General features: G+C 38.5%; 2 protein-coding genes across 2 annotated transcripts; both read right to left on the minus strand.

Moving 5' to 3' along the window:
• Nucleotides 1-891: 891 nt before the first annotated feature.
• On the minus strand, nucleotides 892-1,839 carry LOC117030847 (olfactory receptor 51F2). Its single transcript, XM_033121092.1, has one exon. It carries the CDS (start codon nucleotides 1,837-1,839, stop codon nucleotides 892-894), a length of 948 nt encoding a protein of 315 aa, XP_032976983.1.
• Nucleotides 1,840-12,941: 11,102 nt separating this feature from the next.
• LOC117030831 (olfactory receptor 51F2-like) lies at nucleotides 12,942-15,794 on the minus strand. The gene is made up of 2 exons (XM_033121070.1): nucleotides 15,696-15,794; nucleotides 12,942-13,910 (listed from the first exon to the last, which is right to left on the minus strand). The coding sequence occupies exons 1-2, from the start codon at nucleotides 15,735-15,737 to the stop codon at nucleotides 12,942-12,944; spliced, it is 1,011 nt and encodes a 336-aa protein (XP_032976961.1). The 5' UTR covers nucleotides 15,738-15,794.
• Nucleotides 15,795-19,412: the final 3,618 nt, after the last annotated feature.

The raw sequence follows: 19,412 nt of genomic DNA on the forward strand, positions 1-19,412 counted from the left end.
TACCATAAAATGGATGACCCTTTAAAATATTATGTTAATTGAAAAAAGCCAATAACAAAATATCACATATTACATGTGATTCAATTTATATAAAATGTCCAAAATAGGCAAATCTATGGAAGGTAATGAGGTATGACTGCTCATGGGTAGGGTGTTCCATTTGTGAATTATAAAAATGATCTAAAATTTACTGTGGTGATAGTTGCCAACTCTGTGAATATACTAAAAACCATTAAACTTTTACATATTAAATGGGTAAATTATACTGTATGTGAATTGAATCACAGTAAAACAGTTAATATTTTTTAAAAAAAAGGAAGAAAATTGGAGATTACATAAAGAAGGTGGAGAGAGCACACATAGTCAAGCTACTTTTTCCCTAGAAAAAGAAGAAAATGTGTGGGGGAAAAAATTAATAATAACACCAGAATATAAATATGTTGATAATCAGTGATCTATAAATTTGGGAAATCTATGAAATATAGAACAAAGATAAAATAACATTGATATACAAAATTGTAGTCCAAAATAACTACAAGACCATATTGAAGGGGAAGTAGAGGATACTCTAGGGGATGTCCCAAGTTCTGAGGTGTTGGTTGAGGTGTTCCATTAAAATATCCAGCCATTTTACTTCTGTCCTCTCACCCCAACTTGTCCTATTTGTGCCGTATTTTAGTCCACAGAGAAACTTGCCAATCTAAAGAAAATAGTGATAGAGAATTTCCAGCTTAAATGTATTTCTCATAGTCCACAGTCTTCTAACTGAAAGCTAAAGTGATCTTTTGGGATGCTGTATTCCCAAGCATGAGACTCAACATTTTAACTTCAATAAGTGTCATTTTATTCATCTATACAATGATCAGGACTAGAAAAAATTGAAAAACCCATCTAGTTCTTTGTTGCACTGGGATGGAGAACTTTCAGCACAGCCCGACGTATCTGTTTGGTCTTCATACTGTAAATGATGGGATTCATGACAGGAGGGACCAGCAGGTAGGCATTGGCAATCAGAGTATGTACATAGAGTGGGGCCCATTTCCCAAATCTGTGAACAAAGGACAGACTGATCAATGGGATATAGAATACAGCAACAGCCCCAATGTGGGAGATACATGTGCTAAAGGCTTTCTTCCTCTCTTCTGGGGATGCAATGCTGAGGACAGTCTTAATAATCAAAAGATAAGAAAGGAGGATGAAGATGGAGTCCACCCCAGCAGTAGTGATCAGCTGCACTACTGCAGCTGCACTATTGATCCTGGTGTCTGTGCAGGGGAGCTTCATCACATCAGGGTGGAAGCAGTAGGAGTGGTGGAGAACGTGGCTGTGACAGAATGATAGACGTTTAAGAAGCACCTGCACAGGTATTAGGATTAATGTACCTCTGGTGATGATTGCTACTCCAATCTGTGCTATTTTAAGATCTGTTAAGATAGAAGCATATCTCAGAGGATTAGAAATGGCCACAAGGCGATCGAAAGACATGGCCAACAGCACTGAAGATTCCATGACAGTGAAGAGTTGAATGAAAAACATCTGTGACAAGCAGGCATTAAAACTGATCTTCCTGGCATCAAACCAGAATATAGCCAACATGGTGACCAGAGTAGATATGGACAAGCCGAGGTCAGTGGTAGACAGCATGGAGAGGAAATAATACATGGGTTGGTGGAGGCTGGGCTGAGTGACAATGGCAAAGAGAATCAGACTGTTTCCTGAGAGGGCAGTTATATAGAGAAAGCAGAAGGGAATGGAGATCCAGGTGTGAAAGTCTTCCAGCCCGGGAACACCAGTTAGCAGGAAAATGATGGAAGAGGATGTAGTATTCTGGATTGACATGTTGAACTCAGACAGAGTCTGACATGTTGAACTGCAGAGTCTGAAGCTGAGTATCCTTCAATAAAAAATGCCTTTTTTATTTTGAATTTAACATAAAAATTAAAATTTAACATAAAAATTTAACATAAAAATAATATTTCACTTTGTAAACATTTATAATATTCAATATCTATATTATTTAAAGGGTTCACATAGAATGATTAAGAAAATGAAAACTTTTCTGAAAAATAAGACCGCATCTAATAAAGGAGAAAATATGAAATGAGCAATTACATGTAACAAAATTTGTACTCAAACTAATGGAACCATGACCCATCTTTTTAAATTCACATGGATGTTAAATAACGTGGCTGAGGTTTGAGTCCACCACTTCCTGACCTCATATGGTAAACTGTCAGTATCTATTTATTGAAATGTTTCCAAAGGGTTGTTTGAAATATAAAACAGTATACGTAATGCTGATACAGTAAATAAACTATATTAGCTTTTGATGGCCCAAAAAGAAAGTTTCTCTTCAAATATAAGCAACTAAGAAATTACAAACAGAACTTTTTGCGTACATAGGATCTACAATGTGAGTATTATGGAAAATATGATGTTATGAGTTTTTATCTTGCATACCAACTCAATATCTTAGGATTAAGTATTCTAAACTTTAATAGTGTTCAAGCATGGGATAATGCATTTATGAACTAAGTTACCACATGACAAATTACTAAAGTGAGTATGCCTGAATTGCCCTAGCTCTAAAGAAATGATGATATATATTCCCCATAGGATTACTATGAGAATTAAATTAATGCTTATGTAAAAGTAAGCAAACACAGTACCTAACTGTGGTAAAAGCTCACAAATTTTAGCTATTATCACTTAAAAAGAAAAAATAAGTTTAAAAATTGAAAAAACATTTCTCTACCCTCCTTTCCCAACTTTTATTTCATCCTGTCTATACTATCTGCTTGTCCCAATATCTGACAGCTGAGAGAAAATGTGGGAGTATCATCTAAGTCTAAGACAGTGTCCCGTGGTGACTTCTTCCTTCACAACTATGATTTTTTTCAACCTTTCTTCATTATTTCCTGACTCAGAGGAACTCCTACTCCTTTCCAAATACAACCCTAACACCTAGCCTCCTGATTCATTTTGGACATTAGTCTAATTTAACATTAAATTACTGAGTACATGCTATAATCCAGACAATAAGGATATAGAACCAAATTAGATATGGCACCTGCCCTTCAGGATATTTAGGAAAGGATAGGATAGTGAGGAAAACAAACATGTAATAAATAAAATGCAGTGTGATATATACACTAAAAAGTTTGTGTTTAAAATAACAGAGGTTGTATATATTAGAAAGTTGTGTAGGGAAAAGTCAGGAAAGGCTTCCTTGAGAACATGAAGATTACTTGGGCAGGGGATAATAGGTAAAAATAACCATGAAGATATTCAAAGCATACCCAAGGTATATAGTTTTAGATATTTTAGATTGACCAGTAAAGTGTGAGATACAAAGTATTAAAAGGCAGTGTTTAAAGGTAACAAGGATCCAGTATGGAATTATCTCATCACCATCAATGAGCAAAGAATCTGGAAGTTTCTAAACACAGAGGAAAGAAGGAATATATAGATCTCTTTCTGCTCTAGGAAATAATGCTAATAAATTTTCCGTCTTTCTTTTTTAAAAATGTGTATTCCTTTTCATTTGCACTATTACCACAGTCTATAAATATTCCACATTTTTTCTCAGCCTAAGCATAATGTAAAACAAACAAACAAACACATCATAAAAACACTTTCTAGGAGATCCAAGATGATGGAGCAGATAAACACTGTGCCTGTTTCCTTCCGTGAACACATTAAAATTACAACTAAATTACAGAACAATCAACCTGGAGAATCATCTGAAATCTGGCTGAACAAAAGTTTTATGACTAAGGATATAAAGAAGTCATCACATCCAGACTGGTAGGAGGGGTGGAGATGCACAATAGCTGGTCTCAAGCCTCCATGTGGCAGTTGAGAACCAGGAGACATATCTCAGCCATGGAGGTTCCTTCCTGAGGAGCAAGAGACTGCAGCCCCACACCAATCTCCCCAGCCCAGAATACTGGTGCTGGAAAGAGGAGTCCCCACAACATTTGGATGTGAAAAACAGTGCAGATTCCAAACACCCAGGGGGGATGGAAGGCTGCGAGAAACCCAGACATCCCTTAAAGGGCCCACACACAGACTTTTTCACTCTCAGGTACTCACCTTGGACTCTGGCGGAAGGACAATGACTCAGGGGTGTCAGAGTCATGCTGGGGACAGACTGAAGTGTGTGACTTCATAACTAAGGGCTGAAGGACAGTCAGAATTTTCCCTGTGTGGGGTTTTCCTCTCATGCAGCTTGCAGATGGGCACCACCTTTCCTGTGTTGAGCCCTCCTCCACAGGCCAATTCTGAATCTGATTGGCTCCACCCTGCTGATCCCTGAGACTCCGCCCCACCCAACTCACCCAACACCAGAGGCACTTTCTCTGAGAGCAGCCAGCCCCACACACATTGCACTCTTTCTTGAAAAATATTGGAGTGTACAAAACTCAGTGGGCAGCAGCTGGCCTCAGTGTGCTCTAAGATGAGTAGCTCCAGGCTCAGATCTGGCACCAAGCCAGAGACTACATTAACCTGTTGACCACAATTTTTCCCTCTCTAGTGACTTCCTGAGATCCTGACTCGCCAAACTTGTGTACCACATGAGGCTTTATCAGCAGCTGAACCTTAAGGGAGGCAACAGGTGGCAGCAGTCCTTATGATGTCCTGGCTTTTTGTGGAGCTACCCCCAAGCTCAGTTCTGGTGGTAGCCATCCTCAGCTCTCAATGTGGCATCTCCCATATGCCTCCAGGGTTAGCACAGGCAGCAACAATGGCAGATTGTTTTGTAGCTCCTACCAGGTAGTCTCCGGACAGTCACAGGCAGTCAGTTACCTCAGCCTGCACTGGAGACCCTTGCAAGAGTCCCCAGAACCAAAATACTTGGAGGTTGGCTTCAGACCACAGCAGAGCACCATCCAATTAGCCTCACAAGCAGCACCCCCAAAGGGAGGTCTCAACAGGCACCAGAGCCCAATATGGCAAATCCCATTCAGTCAGGTAAGCCCCCACAGAGCAGCCTATAAGCTGTGGACATAGCCAAACCCTACAGCCAATCAGCCTGAGGGTCAATACCACCTACTGACATGTTAATAGCAATCAAGACTGAACTATAACAGGAGGACATACACAACTCACACAGAGGAAACTCCTGGACCACCCAGAGCACGTGACTAGGGAGACTGCACCAGGGCACCACAGGGCACCTACTACATAACGCCATTCAACCAAGACTAGAAGACATAGCAGATCTACCTAATACATAGAAACAAACAGTGAGGCAGCCAAAATGAGGCAACAAAGAAATACATCTCAAATGAGAGAACAAGAGAAAACTCCAGAAACAGAACTAAACGAAATGGAGGCAAACAACCTACCAGATACAGAGTTCAAAACAATGGTTCTAAGAATGCTCAAGGAACTTAGTGAGAATTTCAACAAAGAGATAGAAAGCATAAAAAAAGAACCAGTCAGAAGTGAAAAATACAATAACTGAAATAAAGGATGCACTAGAAGGAATCACCAGCAGACCAGATGAAGTAAAGAATTAAATCAGTGATTCAAAAGACAAGGTAGCAGAAAATACCCAATTGGAACAGACAAAAGGAAAAAAGAATTTTAAAAATGAGGATAGTTTAAGAGACCTCTGGGACGATGTTGAGCATAACATTTGCATCATAGGCGTATCAGAAGGAGAAGAGAGAAATCAAGAAATTGAGAATGATTTGAAGAAATAATTACTTAAAACTTTCCTAACCTGGTGAAGGAAATAGATATATAAGTCCAGGAAGTGCAGAGTCCCAAACAAGATGAACACAACCACACAAAGGCTCACACTAAGATATATTATAATTAGAACGACAAAGGTTAAAGACAAAGAGAGAATCTTAAAAGCAGCAAGAGAAAGGCAACTAGTAACTTATAAGGGAGCTCCCAGAAGATTGTCAGCTGATTTCTCAACTGAAACTATGCAGGCCAGAAGGGACTGGAACAAAATATTCAATGTGATGAAAAGCAAGGACCTATAACCAAGATTACTCTACCCAGCAAAGCTATCATTTAGAATCGAAGGACAGATAAAGAGCTTCCCAGACAAGAAAAAGCTAAAGGAATTCATCACCACCAAATCAGTATTACAAGGAATGTTAGAGTGACACCTTTAAGGTGGAAAAAAAAGATCAAAAGTATGAATAATAAAACAGCATATCTATCAGCAATTACTTTCAATGTAAATGGATTAAATACTCCACTCAAAAGACATAGGAGCGCTGAATGGATAAGAAAACAAAACCTTTATATATGCTGCCTACAAGACAATCACTTCAGATTGAAAGACAAACACAGATGGAACGTAAAAGGATGGAAAAAGATATTTCATGAAAATGAAAACAAACAAAAGCCGGGTGGCAATACTTATACCAGACAAAATAGATTTTAAAACAAGGGCTATAACAAGAGACAAAGAAAAACCCATTAATACCACTTCAGGGTATTTATCTGAAAAAAAAACCTAAATGCTACTTCGAGGGGACAGGATCCATTAGTTCATTGCAGCATTGTTTACAATGTCCAAGATATGGAGGCAGCCTGGGTGCCCGTTGATGGATGAATAAAGAGGATGCAGTACATATATACAATGGAATGTTGCTCAGCCATGGAAAAAAAGTGAGTTCTTGCCATCTGCAGTGGCATGGATAGACCTGGAGGGCACAATACCGAGTAGAGTGTAAGACAGAGAAAGATAGATGCAATGTGATTTCACTTATATGTGGAATCTAAAGAACAAAATAAAACAACAAAACAGAAACAAACTCGTAGATAAAGAGAACATATTTATGGTTGCCAGATGGGAGAAGGGTTGGGAGTGAGTGAAAAAGGGGAGGGGATTAAGAAGTACAAATTTGCTGTTACGCAGTAATCAAGAGGATGTAGGGTATAGCATGGATTATAGCCAGTAATATTGTAATAACTATGTATGGTTTCAAGTGGGTATAATTTGTTGGGATAATAAATGGGAGGGGGTTGGGGGCAGGGTGAAAAATGTGAAGGAATTAAGAAGTACAAATGAGTAGTTACAAAATAGTCATGAGAATGTCAAATAAAGCACAGAGAATATAGTCAATAATATGGTAATAATTATGTACAGTGCCAGGTGAGTACTAGGCCTGTCAGGGGGATCACTTCATAAATTATATAAATGTCTAACCACTATGCTGTACACCTGAAATTAATATAAAATAATATTAAATGTCAAGTGTAATTGAAATTTTAAAAAGAAGGAAAAGGTGAAAGGGAATACAAGATCCAAATTTCCAGGTATAAAACAAATAAGTCATGCGGATGTAATGTACAGCATAGGGAATATAGTCAATAGTATTGAGATAGAATCATACAGTATCAGATGGTTGCTGGACTTTTCATGGTGACCACTTCTTTAGGTATATAAATGTGGAATAACTACGGTGTACACCTGAAACTAATATAATATTGTATGTTAGCTATATTTTAATAATAATCTTTAAAAAATGATTCAACAAAAATGTGGAGCTGGAAATGAGTAGAAAATCCAATTTTTCTATTCTTTATTTTATCTCCTGCATGATCTCCTTCTATTCTTTATTTTAATCTCCTATACTTGAATCAAAATGTTTCAAGTGCTTTTTCTATATATTTCCATAATTTCCCAAATACACAGTGTCTATTCATTCTCCCAACAGGAGTAAATGATTAAAAAAAAAATTGGTAAAGCAAAATTTAACTATATTATACATATATATAATATATATAAATTCTATCAACACCTAAAATCTTCTTTGAATAAACGAATGAGCTAATCAGAAACAGTCTCAGAAGTATAGGGGAAAAACTGAGGGCTGCAAGATGGGAGGGGGGTGGGGATGAGGGAGAAGGTGAGGGGATTAGAAAGCACCATTGGTTACCACAGGATTGCCACAGGGATACGAAAGTCAGTGTTTGGGGAATGTAATCAATAATGTTGGAAAGATTTTGTAGGGTATCCGATGGACACTTGTCTTATTAGTGAGACCACCTCAGGGATGATGTAGATGCCTGATCACTGCACTGTGCACCTGAAACTGAAGAATAATGAATGTCAACTATGATTTTATATATATATACATATATATATATATATACACATTCACAAGAAGTGGAATACAGCTTTTGGAATAGAGACAGAGGAAATGTAACAGCTGTATGAGATGTCAGAGGGGTAGTAGATTGGGGGAGGGAGGTTATCACTTTATGAGGGATATAAATAATAAGTGTCTAACTATTATATTGTTTTATTCACCTGAAACTAATAAAGATAAATAAATAAAAATAACAAACATATTTGAATTACTAATTTTAATCGTCAGTCATTCCAACATAGACATTAAAATGAACGAATTGATGGCACGAAAGAAATAATTAGTGATAGATTCCAAACTCAACAGCACCTCTTGAAATATGTATGTATGCTAAAAATAAACATTATTGCTGTAAACTTTTCCCAAGAAATAGAAATTAACATTCAATTAAATAAGTAAACAAACTAAATTAAAGCTGTAAAAACACACAAAAAAAACCTTTCTATTAACCCTGCCTCCATGTTTCATGTGTCTCCTTCCCTTCATCAACAAGTTTTTGAACATTTGTTTACCCTCATTTTCCTCTTTAATAATACACATCTACAGTTGAAATCTGGCTTCTCTTTGGACTGAAACATACAGTTGCTACATCAAAAAAAAAAAAAAAAACTCCCACAAACGCATGATTTAAACAAGACACATACACTATCTCACATTTTGGTAAGTCAGACATCTGAGCACAGTGTAAGTAGGATCTCTGTTCAGGATCTCACAAGCTAAAATCGAGGTTTCAGGCAGGACTGTGTTCTCATCTGGAGCTCGGGAGTCCTAGTCCAGACTCCTTCAGGTTGTTGTCAGAATTGAGTTCCTTGTTTTCCTGTTTTCCTGCTGGCTGGAGCCTCATTGTTCTTAGCTCCTAGAGACTAACCTCAGTCCCAGCCATTGGACCTCTCACAACATGACATCTTGCATCTTGTAATCTGTTGCTTCTTGTCTCATTTAAAGGCTCACATGATTAGCCAGGCCCACCCAGCATAGTCTCCCTTTTGATTAACTCAAAGTCAAGTAGTCAGAGACCTTATTAACTCTGCAAACTCCCTTTGCCATATGACGTAACAATAACAGGAGCGTTACCCCAGCACATTCATAGGTCCATTCACACTCAAGGGGTAGGTTTTATACTGGACGAGTACATAGGGGGCAGGAACCTTGAGGGTCCTTTCAGCATTCTGCCTACACAATTGACTAGGCCATCGAATCTCCAAACTTAAATAGGTTCAACTTCTGAAATGGCCTTTAATTGACCATCTTTATCTTCCAGTTCCATCACCTCCATTTTATACAAAACTCTCATTAGTTTTTGCAGGAACTACAGCAGTATTCTCATAAGTAGTTTCCCTGCCCTGAGTTTCTCCTTGTTGATGCCAGTGTGATCTCAAAAATATGTATCTTCATGTCACTCCTCGTACAGAGCTCTTCATTGCCTTCAGCACAGTTGAAACTCCTTATCTCTTTACTATAGCAGTCAAGGATCTTCCCAATCTGAGCAAAACCTACTCTTACTGCTACCGAACCTCTTCCCAACCCCCGGAATCTTTACACGTAGTCAGTCTGGGATTTTCCTACTTCACCAAACTACCAAATATAGCAAGTTTTTTCACACTGCTGTGCTTTGCTTAATTCATGTGCTTTCCGCTCTTCTTTGAAAGAGCCTAAGTTCTTTAGAGTCATTATTTCCTCCATTGATCCATTTATAAGTTCAACATTAATTTATTTATTTCTGGAAGCATTTTGTGGCATCACCTTCTCTATGTGAAGTCTGAAGAAATTACTTCTTCTCTGGAAGTGCTTCTTTTTTTATTTATATATCTAGAATAGTGGTTATTAAATTGTGTGATCATAAGTTATTTGAAAATATGCCTGTCTGACTGAAAAATAAAACAAAACTACTTGCAGGTGAGTCATTGCTTATCCATTTTTATATTCCAAATGCCTTGCATTTTTTTTTCTGTACAGTGTGAAATAACAATATACACTTGATGTAAATTAAGTCTAAGAGTTGTAAACCAAGAATTCTGAAAATAAATCAGGTCCTCAACAAATTCCTGTTTTGCCTACTTAAATCATGCTGTGTTTCCTGAAATTATACATGTGGCAATTGGAATTAACGTACTGAGCTCTCCCTCATTCCCACACCTGTATGTGTTCATTCCTATGTGTGTACACATGTTCTATTTGCTTTTTGTTGTTGTTGTTTTCTGATGGAAGACTCTTCTTTTATTATAGACTAAATGTTTATATGCCGTCTCCCCCATTTATTGATAGTAATTCTCTCTTTGTAAGATAATACTGCAAACCAACTATCAGAGCATACTGCCAGTTCTGCGGGGAGTTACCATGAGTTATCTCTCTCCTCTGATTACAGACAGTGAACAATATGGTTATAGGGTCAGACAAACCTAGGTTCAAATGTTGGCTCTCTCACCAACTAGCTGAGGTTCTCCAAAGAACAACTTTACCTCACATTTTACTTCTGTGAAATTAGTAGCTCATTTGTAAAACATCTAATATGCTGACTATTACGTGGGCAGCATTTACCAATGGTAAGTGAAAACGGGAATGAGGACAATGGCGGCGATAGTCCTCGGCAGTATGCCAGCGCGACTTAGGCAACCGTTTTGGAAGGTAACTCAACCCAAAACTCACATCTAACCAATTGCATGGGCACTGACGACTTACTCCTAGCAGCAAAACTTATGACGCCTGGATCAACTGAACCCCATCAGTTAGAAGAGAACATCCCCAGAAATACAGCGTGTAGAAAGGAGTTTTCCACAATTTTTCTTAGGCACCCATGAGAGCTCTTTGCAGTTAATAAAATCTTTTTCATTCTTAAAGGAAACCAGTGTGTGTAGTCTGATTTTTCCCTGAATTAATCAGTTTTACTTACAAAGTATGGAGATATGGTCTTCCCTGCCCTGTAAGCCAGGAAAGACTCCGAGGAGCTGGGGAAGTTTTCTACTCAGGGGTAGGTGGCACATGTAAGGCGCTACAACTCAGGCTGCCTGGAATCTCTTAATCAGAAAACTCCTGGTGGACTTTTTTGTGCCCCCAGAGTATGAAGCTTCCCAAGGGTTTATTCTCTCTCATAACTTCTTTTTCTTCTGTATTGTTACCCTTATTTTTGCAAAGACTGAGGCTGTAGTTCTTTGATCTTATTTCTTGATAAAATGTTGTTAAAAGTCACTTTGTAAGTGTAAAATTCCAAACAAGAAAACCTGTTCTATGCATGCATTCACTCCTGATCCCCCACTACCCCCACACCCAGCTGATAAATGTATCTTCCTCACTTTGATGAATTTTGTACTTTTTTTTAGAAAACTCTTTGCTTTGGCAAAAAAAAAAAGGAGGAAGAAGAAGGGAAGCAGCTTCGTTAATTCTTTTGCAAAACACTTTAAGTACCTATCACATTCCAGAGTAGTGCACTGGTCATACAAAGAATAGAACAAAGTCATTTCCCTTCAAATGCTTAAATCCCAGTAAAGAAACAGACATAAAACGTGGGGATTACAACAGGGCATGTTTATGATGAGAGCACAGAAGAGCATGAATTCATCCTCCAGGAAGGTCAGCTCCAGGTCTGTCAGGAGACAAGGGAGAACAGAGCACAGGAAGAACAGAGGTGACTAATAAATTACTCAGTATGCCTGGAACCATGGGTTCAAGTGGGGGAGCAAGTGGCAGGTGATAAAGCTACACGGGGGGCAGGATCCATGTCATGGAAGTACTGGCATTCTAAAACATTTGTGCCTAAATAACATAATAGAAATTGCTCAGCATAGGATTTAATCTTTCTCTTTTCCTAGAAAAGCACACTTCTTCAGCTCTTTATCAAGCAACTGAGGAAGTTGGGCACTTTGAGTCTCCATAATGTATTTCAGTTCCATGCTTGGTGTCAATATCAACCTGAATGGGAAGAATATCAAATGTTCCCCCTAAGCTATAATGTACCCATTATACAGAAATATCAACTTAAGAAATATTCTTAAACAGAATCTCAATGTGCTCAAAACATTTAGCAGACACCCCATCATCTGCTCTTCCAAATTGTACATCAAATTAACCAGACTTATTTTCAGCATTGGCTGAGACAGTCTTAAGCAAGCATTGTTTCAAAAGGTATATTTTAAAAAGCACAAAATTTGTGAAAATGTACAGAACTCTGATAGTTGGTTTTTCTTTTTTCGTAAGGCAAGTGCCTGACTTACGCTTTGATTGCCAAGCCATTACTTCAAAAAGACATTCACTTCAAAAATGACTATCTGAGGGGGAAAAAAGTTCATTGCCAACCACAAGACTAAGAACCAGCCATAAAAACCAGGCCACACCCTTCAGAGACCTGAAGGACTCTTTTTGAATTAGGAAATTACCTTTTCTATTCACATTTCTTCTCATTTAGTATACTTACTCATGTTTCTTAGCCATGAATAATCTGTTCTGAGGAATAATCTTCAACTGTAAGAATTACTGAAACCTAGACTTTCCTACTGATCTAAATTGTATCAGATATCTTTAAATAGCAACATACTCCAGAGGTGGTGAGACTGTCTAGACCTCAAAACATGACTTCATTTGTCCAGGGTCACAAACATATTTTAACCAAAGCTCTATTCTACACCCAGTAAAGTACTGTGGAAGCACCAGAAGTACACCAGACACAGTCCCTGCTCTCAAAGAATTTACCGTGTAAGGAGTAAGTTACTAGATCATCAGAATAGAGTGAAAGCAGGTATAAACACGCTTTTTCAAGGTATAGTAAATGATCAAACATGAATCAGAGCAGACTTTGTCAAGATATGGTAGTCCAACAATTTCTTAAATCAGCTTAGACAGGAATACTTTGAGCGCAGCTTTGCGAATTTGCTTCGTCCTCACACTGTAGATTATGGGATTCATTACAGGAGGGACGAGCAGATAAACATTTGCAATGAATGTGTGCACAAGGGGAGGGGCATGCTTCCCAAATCTATGCACCAGTGACAAGCTGATCATAGGGATATAGAAGATGGCAACAGCACTTATGTGTGAGACACACGTACCAAAGGCCTTTTTCCGCTCCTCTGGGGAGGCGATGCTGAGCACAGAGTGGATGATCAGAACATAGGAGAGGAGGATCAAGACAAAGTCCAGGCCAGCAGTACAGATGACAATGGCCAGGCCAAAAGCACTGTTGATCTTGGTATCTGTGCATGAAAGCTTCATTACATCAGGATGGAAACAGTATGAATGGTGCAGAACATGACTATGGCAGAAGGAGAGACGCTTAAGGAGCAGGAGTAAAGGGACTAGAGCTGCTGTTCCCCTAATAACGATTGCAAAGCCCACTTTGATGATCCTTGAATTCGTTAAGATTGTGGAATATCTCAATGGGTTACAGATGGCAATGAAGCGGTCAAAGGCCATTGTCAGGAGTACTGATGACTCCATGAATGTGAAACCATGGATAAAGAACATTTGGCCAATGCAGGCATCAAAGTTGATTTCTTGAACATTGAACCAGAAAATACCCAACACGGTGACCAATGTGGAAAGGCACAGCCCTAGGTCCGTGAAGGATAGCATGGAAAGGAAATAGTACATGGGTTCATGGAGGCTAGACTCAGTGATGATGACAAACAAGATCATGCCATTCCCAGAGATGGCAATGACATAGAGACAACAAAACAGGATGGAGATCCAGACATGGTAAGTTTCAAAACCAGGGATGCCAGTGAGAAAGAAGATGGCAGGACGGAGGATGCTCTGATTGAAGTACGGCATGATAAGTGAAGGAAGTCGATTTCCCTAGGGGGAAAAAAAGCATATCCTGTAAAAAAATAGGGAAGAAAATGTTTTTCACTCTTTTCTACATGTCATATAATTTAGGATCACTAGTGAACCTTGTCATATTCTTCAGAGGAAGTCCATACCTAGTTATTCTTTTCTTAGATTTGGAGTTGATCTTGGGTGAATTAGAGAAAGAGACGGAGCACTAAATTGTATGAGGACACGTGGGTTATAGTGAGACTCCCACATGTTAGATCTACACTTCAGTATATTTCCTATACATATAAAAGAGGAGGTTAGATTGTATAATGATAACATATTTTCCATTTCTATGATTGTATGTCCATGGGCAGATAAGATATTTCCGGGCAACCATAGAACAACACAAAAGACAATTCATCCTTCTTTTCTTCACTTCACAGATTCCAAGGCAAAAAAATCCTTAAGAGTTCATTAAGATTTATAAACCCTTTTGTAACCAATAAAAATAATATCAGTTTTTCTCAGACTTGTAATCTAAAAGCCAGGAAAAATGCTTGCCGTAATAATCTAAGATGTGTGATAAATAAATTAATGAATTGTATCTAGTCATAGTTATAGACCCTAAACACTTAATATCAAACATAAATTGTCATTCCTGATATATGGCCCTCTCAAATTAGATGTAAAGTTCAGGTAACCATGTTGGCATATATTAAAACAAGAGATGATAAACCAACAGTTTTCTTATTAATCTGGTATTCATCATTGATTCTAGGACTTGGCTCAAATTTAGACAATGTGTTACAAAAAATTTACTAGATGAAGTATGAAGAACCTTAAAGCTTATCTTCTATACTTTAAAGATAAACAAGCAGGCTCTCCAGTTAATGATCTTTTAATTATAGCAAATAAATTAAGATACCCCAATGGATTATCGAAGCATCCAAGCTAGTCTTCTCTTTAATAACAACAGTGATAATGTGTTAAATGCCTCTTATGTGCCAAACAATTTGGTTTATTGTATCTCTTTCTCTGAATCTTTCTTTCCACTGCTCTATACGCTTCTCGTGATATCTTTTTTCAACTCATAAAATCAAAGGGAACATAAAATGACTATTTTAATGCAGGGAACTCTGTTAGTAAAACTCTTTTCTTTTTTTTTTTAATTCTATGATGTTTAAACCACCCTTGGGTGTTCTTGCAGTAAAACTAATGAGCAAATATTAAAGAAGTATTGTTGGAAAAAGATACTTAAATGCCTTTTTCTCTCCCACAGAGAAGTCTTCCAAGACAAGGCTATGATTTAAACATCCTCTTAACCAGACCACCAAGAACATATAAATAGACTGCCCCAACTACCAAACTTCACATCCATCACTGTCACAACAACATTCATTGGATATTATTAGCTCCTTTTTACAGATGAGAAAACTGAGGTTAAGATTAGAAAACCAAGACTCAGGAGAATCATGTTACTTTCTCAGATTTATCCAACATGGTGATGGCAGATTCAAGAACTGAACTCTGTTTTCTCTGACTTCAAACCACATGTGTTGCCACTCCTTACTTTAAAAGAATTTCCCTTTTTAAAAATGTCGAATACATACCTGCTCATGACTTCATGACTGTATTCTATATTTTAAAAACTATTTTGAACAATACAGAAATTGTTTTCAAATTGATATATCAATATATATAATGTGTGAATCTGTTGAATATATACTACTGAGTTAACCAATTTCCTTCGAACTGTTGGTTTTATAAACTGTCTTACAATCCCTGATGTATTCAGAAAAGATTTCAATGTACTAAAATACTGACCTCATGGGAAAAAGAATTCTTGGGTCTGCAAAGGAAGTTCATTTCATCCTGCCCCCTGTTGTTTGAAGCGTCATCTTAGGCAGCAGCAGAGAATATTTCAGAGCAAGCAAGTGCCAGCGAGTGAAGGGAAGAGAGAGATGGGGAAGGGGGAGAGATGTATTATCTCAACCTAAAAAACTTACGGGCAGAAAGGCCCTTCTGTACTAAGGCTGAGGAAACGGTCCCTGATCAATCTCGTCCCCTTCAACCACCTCCAAAGACATTCTCTTTTGCCAGGAGAACTCATAAGGAGTTCTCAGGAATAGAGAAGCTATCAGAGCTAAACAAGAGAGCCTTTATAAGGAGTCCAGAAGCTGCCTGGTGAGAGACATTTACCCAGCAGTAACAAATTCCTAGGAGAGAACTCTATATAGCTGTGTCTTGCTAACCCTTTGTGCCCCAAACAGGCAGACTATGAAGGGCAATTTCATTTCAGTCTAGCTTCAATTTGACTTCCCCAAAAGGAGTCCTGGAGATGAATTACAATTCCAGTTCTCATTCAAAAGCAATTTGACCCTTGAACAGATGTAAGTCAAAGCTTTGCTTTAAGGCAAAAATAAGGGAGAAGTGGTGTGAATGGTTCTCCCACCAGTTTGCTCCCCAGTCATTTGCCAATGTCACAGCAATCATAAGACCTAGAACTCAGGTAAGAAAGGAGTTGCTGAGTAACTATATTCACTGAGACTAGTGCAGTAGTATCTGGTTCAGAGCTCAAGACGTTCCCTGGACATTCTGAATATCTTAGGAGTTGTTACTGACTTGTGCACAGACACAGAAAATGAAAACTTGAAATGAAGCAACTCAGCAAACAAGCATATAAAAACATGCTCCACATCATATGTTATCAGGGAAATGCAAATTAAAACAACAATGAGATACCTCTACATACCTATTAAAAAGGCCAAAATCCAGAACAGTGATGACACCAAATCCTGGTGAGGATGTGGAGCAATCATTGCTGGTGGGAACGCGCAATGCTACGGACACTTTGGAAGACAGTTTGGTGGTTTCTTACAAAACTAAATATGTTCTTACCATAAAATCTAGCAATTGCACTCCTTAGTATCTCCCCAAAGGAGCCGAAAAGTTATGTCTACACAAAAACCTACACATGGATTTTTATATCAGTGTAATGCAGGGTGTCGTGCAGGGTGTCATGCGGGGTCTCTGGTCCCGCTCCCCACATAAGAACACAGGACACAGTGAGGCCAAAAAGGAACACCCATGGAGACAAAGGTAGGGGAGTCATACCACTATAGTCTAGTGCAGCCATGGCAGCCATATCAGTGGCCGGTGACTGTTTACAGCTGATGGCCATCTACTACCCGAGCCAGCACCTTTCCATGTGAGGCCAAGAGCCTGGAAACTGCTCTCTGGGACTCCGTCCCTACAATCAGCTTTATTCATGATTACCAAAACTTAAAAGCAACCAGGATGTCCTTCAGCAGGTGAATGCATAAATAAACTTGTACATGCAGACTATGGAATATATTCTATGCTGAAAAGAAATTAGCTGCCAGCCATGAAAAGACATGAAAGAAACTGAAATATATATTACTAAGTGAAAGAAGCCAGTCAGAAATGACAAAATACTGTGTGGGGACAGAGTCCCAGAGAGAAGGTTCCAGGCTCTCGGCCTCATGTGGAAAAGTACTGGCTCGAGTAGTAGATGGCCGTTGGCTGTGACTAGTTGGCCATCAGCTGCTACCTGTTAGCCAAATAGCCCCTGATATAACTGTCATGGCTGTGTTGGTTGGTGAGTCAGTTGGTTGGTTGGCAGGCAGAAAAGCGGACAGCAGGTTGCAGGTCGTGTGACTCCAGCCTCCAGCGAGACTATAGTGGTATGACTCCCCTATCTATGGCTTTTTGGGTGTTCCTTTTTGGCCTAGCCACATCCTGGATTTTTATGTGGGGAGTGGGACCCAGAGTCCCTGCATGACAAATGGCGCAGTGAGCAGGGTCTTCCGCACGACATACTGTATCTTTCCAACTACCGTGTTTCCCCGAAAATAAGACGTAACCGGAAAATCAGCCCTAGCATGATTTTTCAGGATGACATCCCCTGAACATAAGCCCTAATGCATCTTTTGGAGAAAACCATAATACAAGACCCACTCTTATTTTCGGGGAAACATCGTATATGACATTCTGGGAAAGGCAAAACGATGGAGACAGTCAAAGGATCAGTGGTTGTAGGGGCTGGAAAGAGGTAGGAATTAATAGATGGAGTAGTGAGGATTTTTAAGGCAATGAAAACACCTCATATAACACTTTACTGGTGAGTACATGTCACTTTACGTTTGCTCATATCCATATATTGCACAAAACCAAGCGTGAATCCTAATATACCCACACAGGTCTAGGTTGTCCCAACACCTACGTGATGTACATCAGTGCATCTCAAATATGAATGTCACGTGAGTCCCTTAAGTATCTTGCAAAAATGCACAGTATGATTCAGTACATCTGATATTCTGTATTTCTAAGAGCTTCCAGGTGATGCCCAATTGTGATAATACAGGATGATCTCCCCATCTCAAGGTCTGCAACTTTAATCATATCTGTAAAGTTCCTTCCACCATGTGGAGGTAACGTTCACATGTTCCAGGCTTTAGAATGAGGACATCTTCTGGGTCATTATTTTGCTTACCACAAATACTTGGCATAATATCTTGGGCATAGAATGCATAATAAAATATTATTGTTTTGTTATTGTTTTTGTTACATTATAAATAATAAACTATTTCAAGCCAAGACATTTTCTGTGGTGAAATAGACTGGGTGGTGGGGTGAGATAAGAATGGAAGCAGAAAGAAAGGTCAGGAAATTGCTGACATTATCCAAGTGAGAGATAATTGTGACTTGGATAAGGGGGACATTTGTGGAGGTGACGAAGAGTGATTAAATTCGGGTTATATTTTCAAAGGTATTAACAGGATTTGCAAGTTTGTATGCAGAGTGTAGGAGACAGAAATCAAGAATGACTCCAAGACGCATATGCTCAGATTGATCCAGAATGGTGGGAATATCTGAGAATCTAAAGGGGCCATAAGTAGAGAAGATGGACAGTCTACAGCAATCTGTGGGTACTATTTACTAAAGACTAAAGAGGGCACTTGTCACCTCATTCCATCATCCACCTACCCAAATTCCATGGTATAAGATCCTCAAAATTTGAACACAAGTGGGGAAAACCCCAAATTTTTGTGATTAGTTTTCTTCCACATAGTGGGCTGGAATTCCAAAATAGAAAATAGGTTGAATTATGAAACAGTAAATAAAACTTTATGTCTGCACACCTAAGTTGGGGCTGAGATTTTTACTTACTATATTCATCAAGCACTTGGTTCATGACTCTAAGATCACCTTATCATTGGTTATCAGCATTGGTAATTATAGGTTAACCTGTCTGTTTTCTACGCTCAACTGGGCGTTAAAAACTATATTATATTTTTATTAATCTTCAGCACTTAGTATGATGTTTGAAATATAGGACACTCATAAAATATTTACTAGATATATGTATGGATAAATTAGTTGTATTTTTCCGAGTTGTGAAGAGAAGACGCTAAGAAATACAGGTAGGCTAATGAAACATGACAGCTGTGCATAAAATTTAACTAGATATATGTATGAATAAATTAGTTGTATTTTTCCGAGTTGTGAAGAGAAGACGCT

The sequence above is a fragment of the Rhinolophus ferrumequinum genome, chromosome 11, assembly GCF_004115265.2.
Source record: "Rhinolophus ferrumequinum isolate MPI-CBG mRhiFer1 chromosome 11, mRhiFer1_v1.p, whole genome shotgun sequence".
Classification (NCBI taxonomy): domain Eukaryota; kingdom Metazoa; phylum Chordata; class Mammalia; order Chiroptera; family Rhinolophidae; genus Rhinolophus; species Rhinolophus ferrumequinum.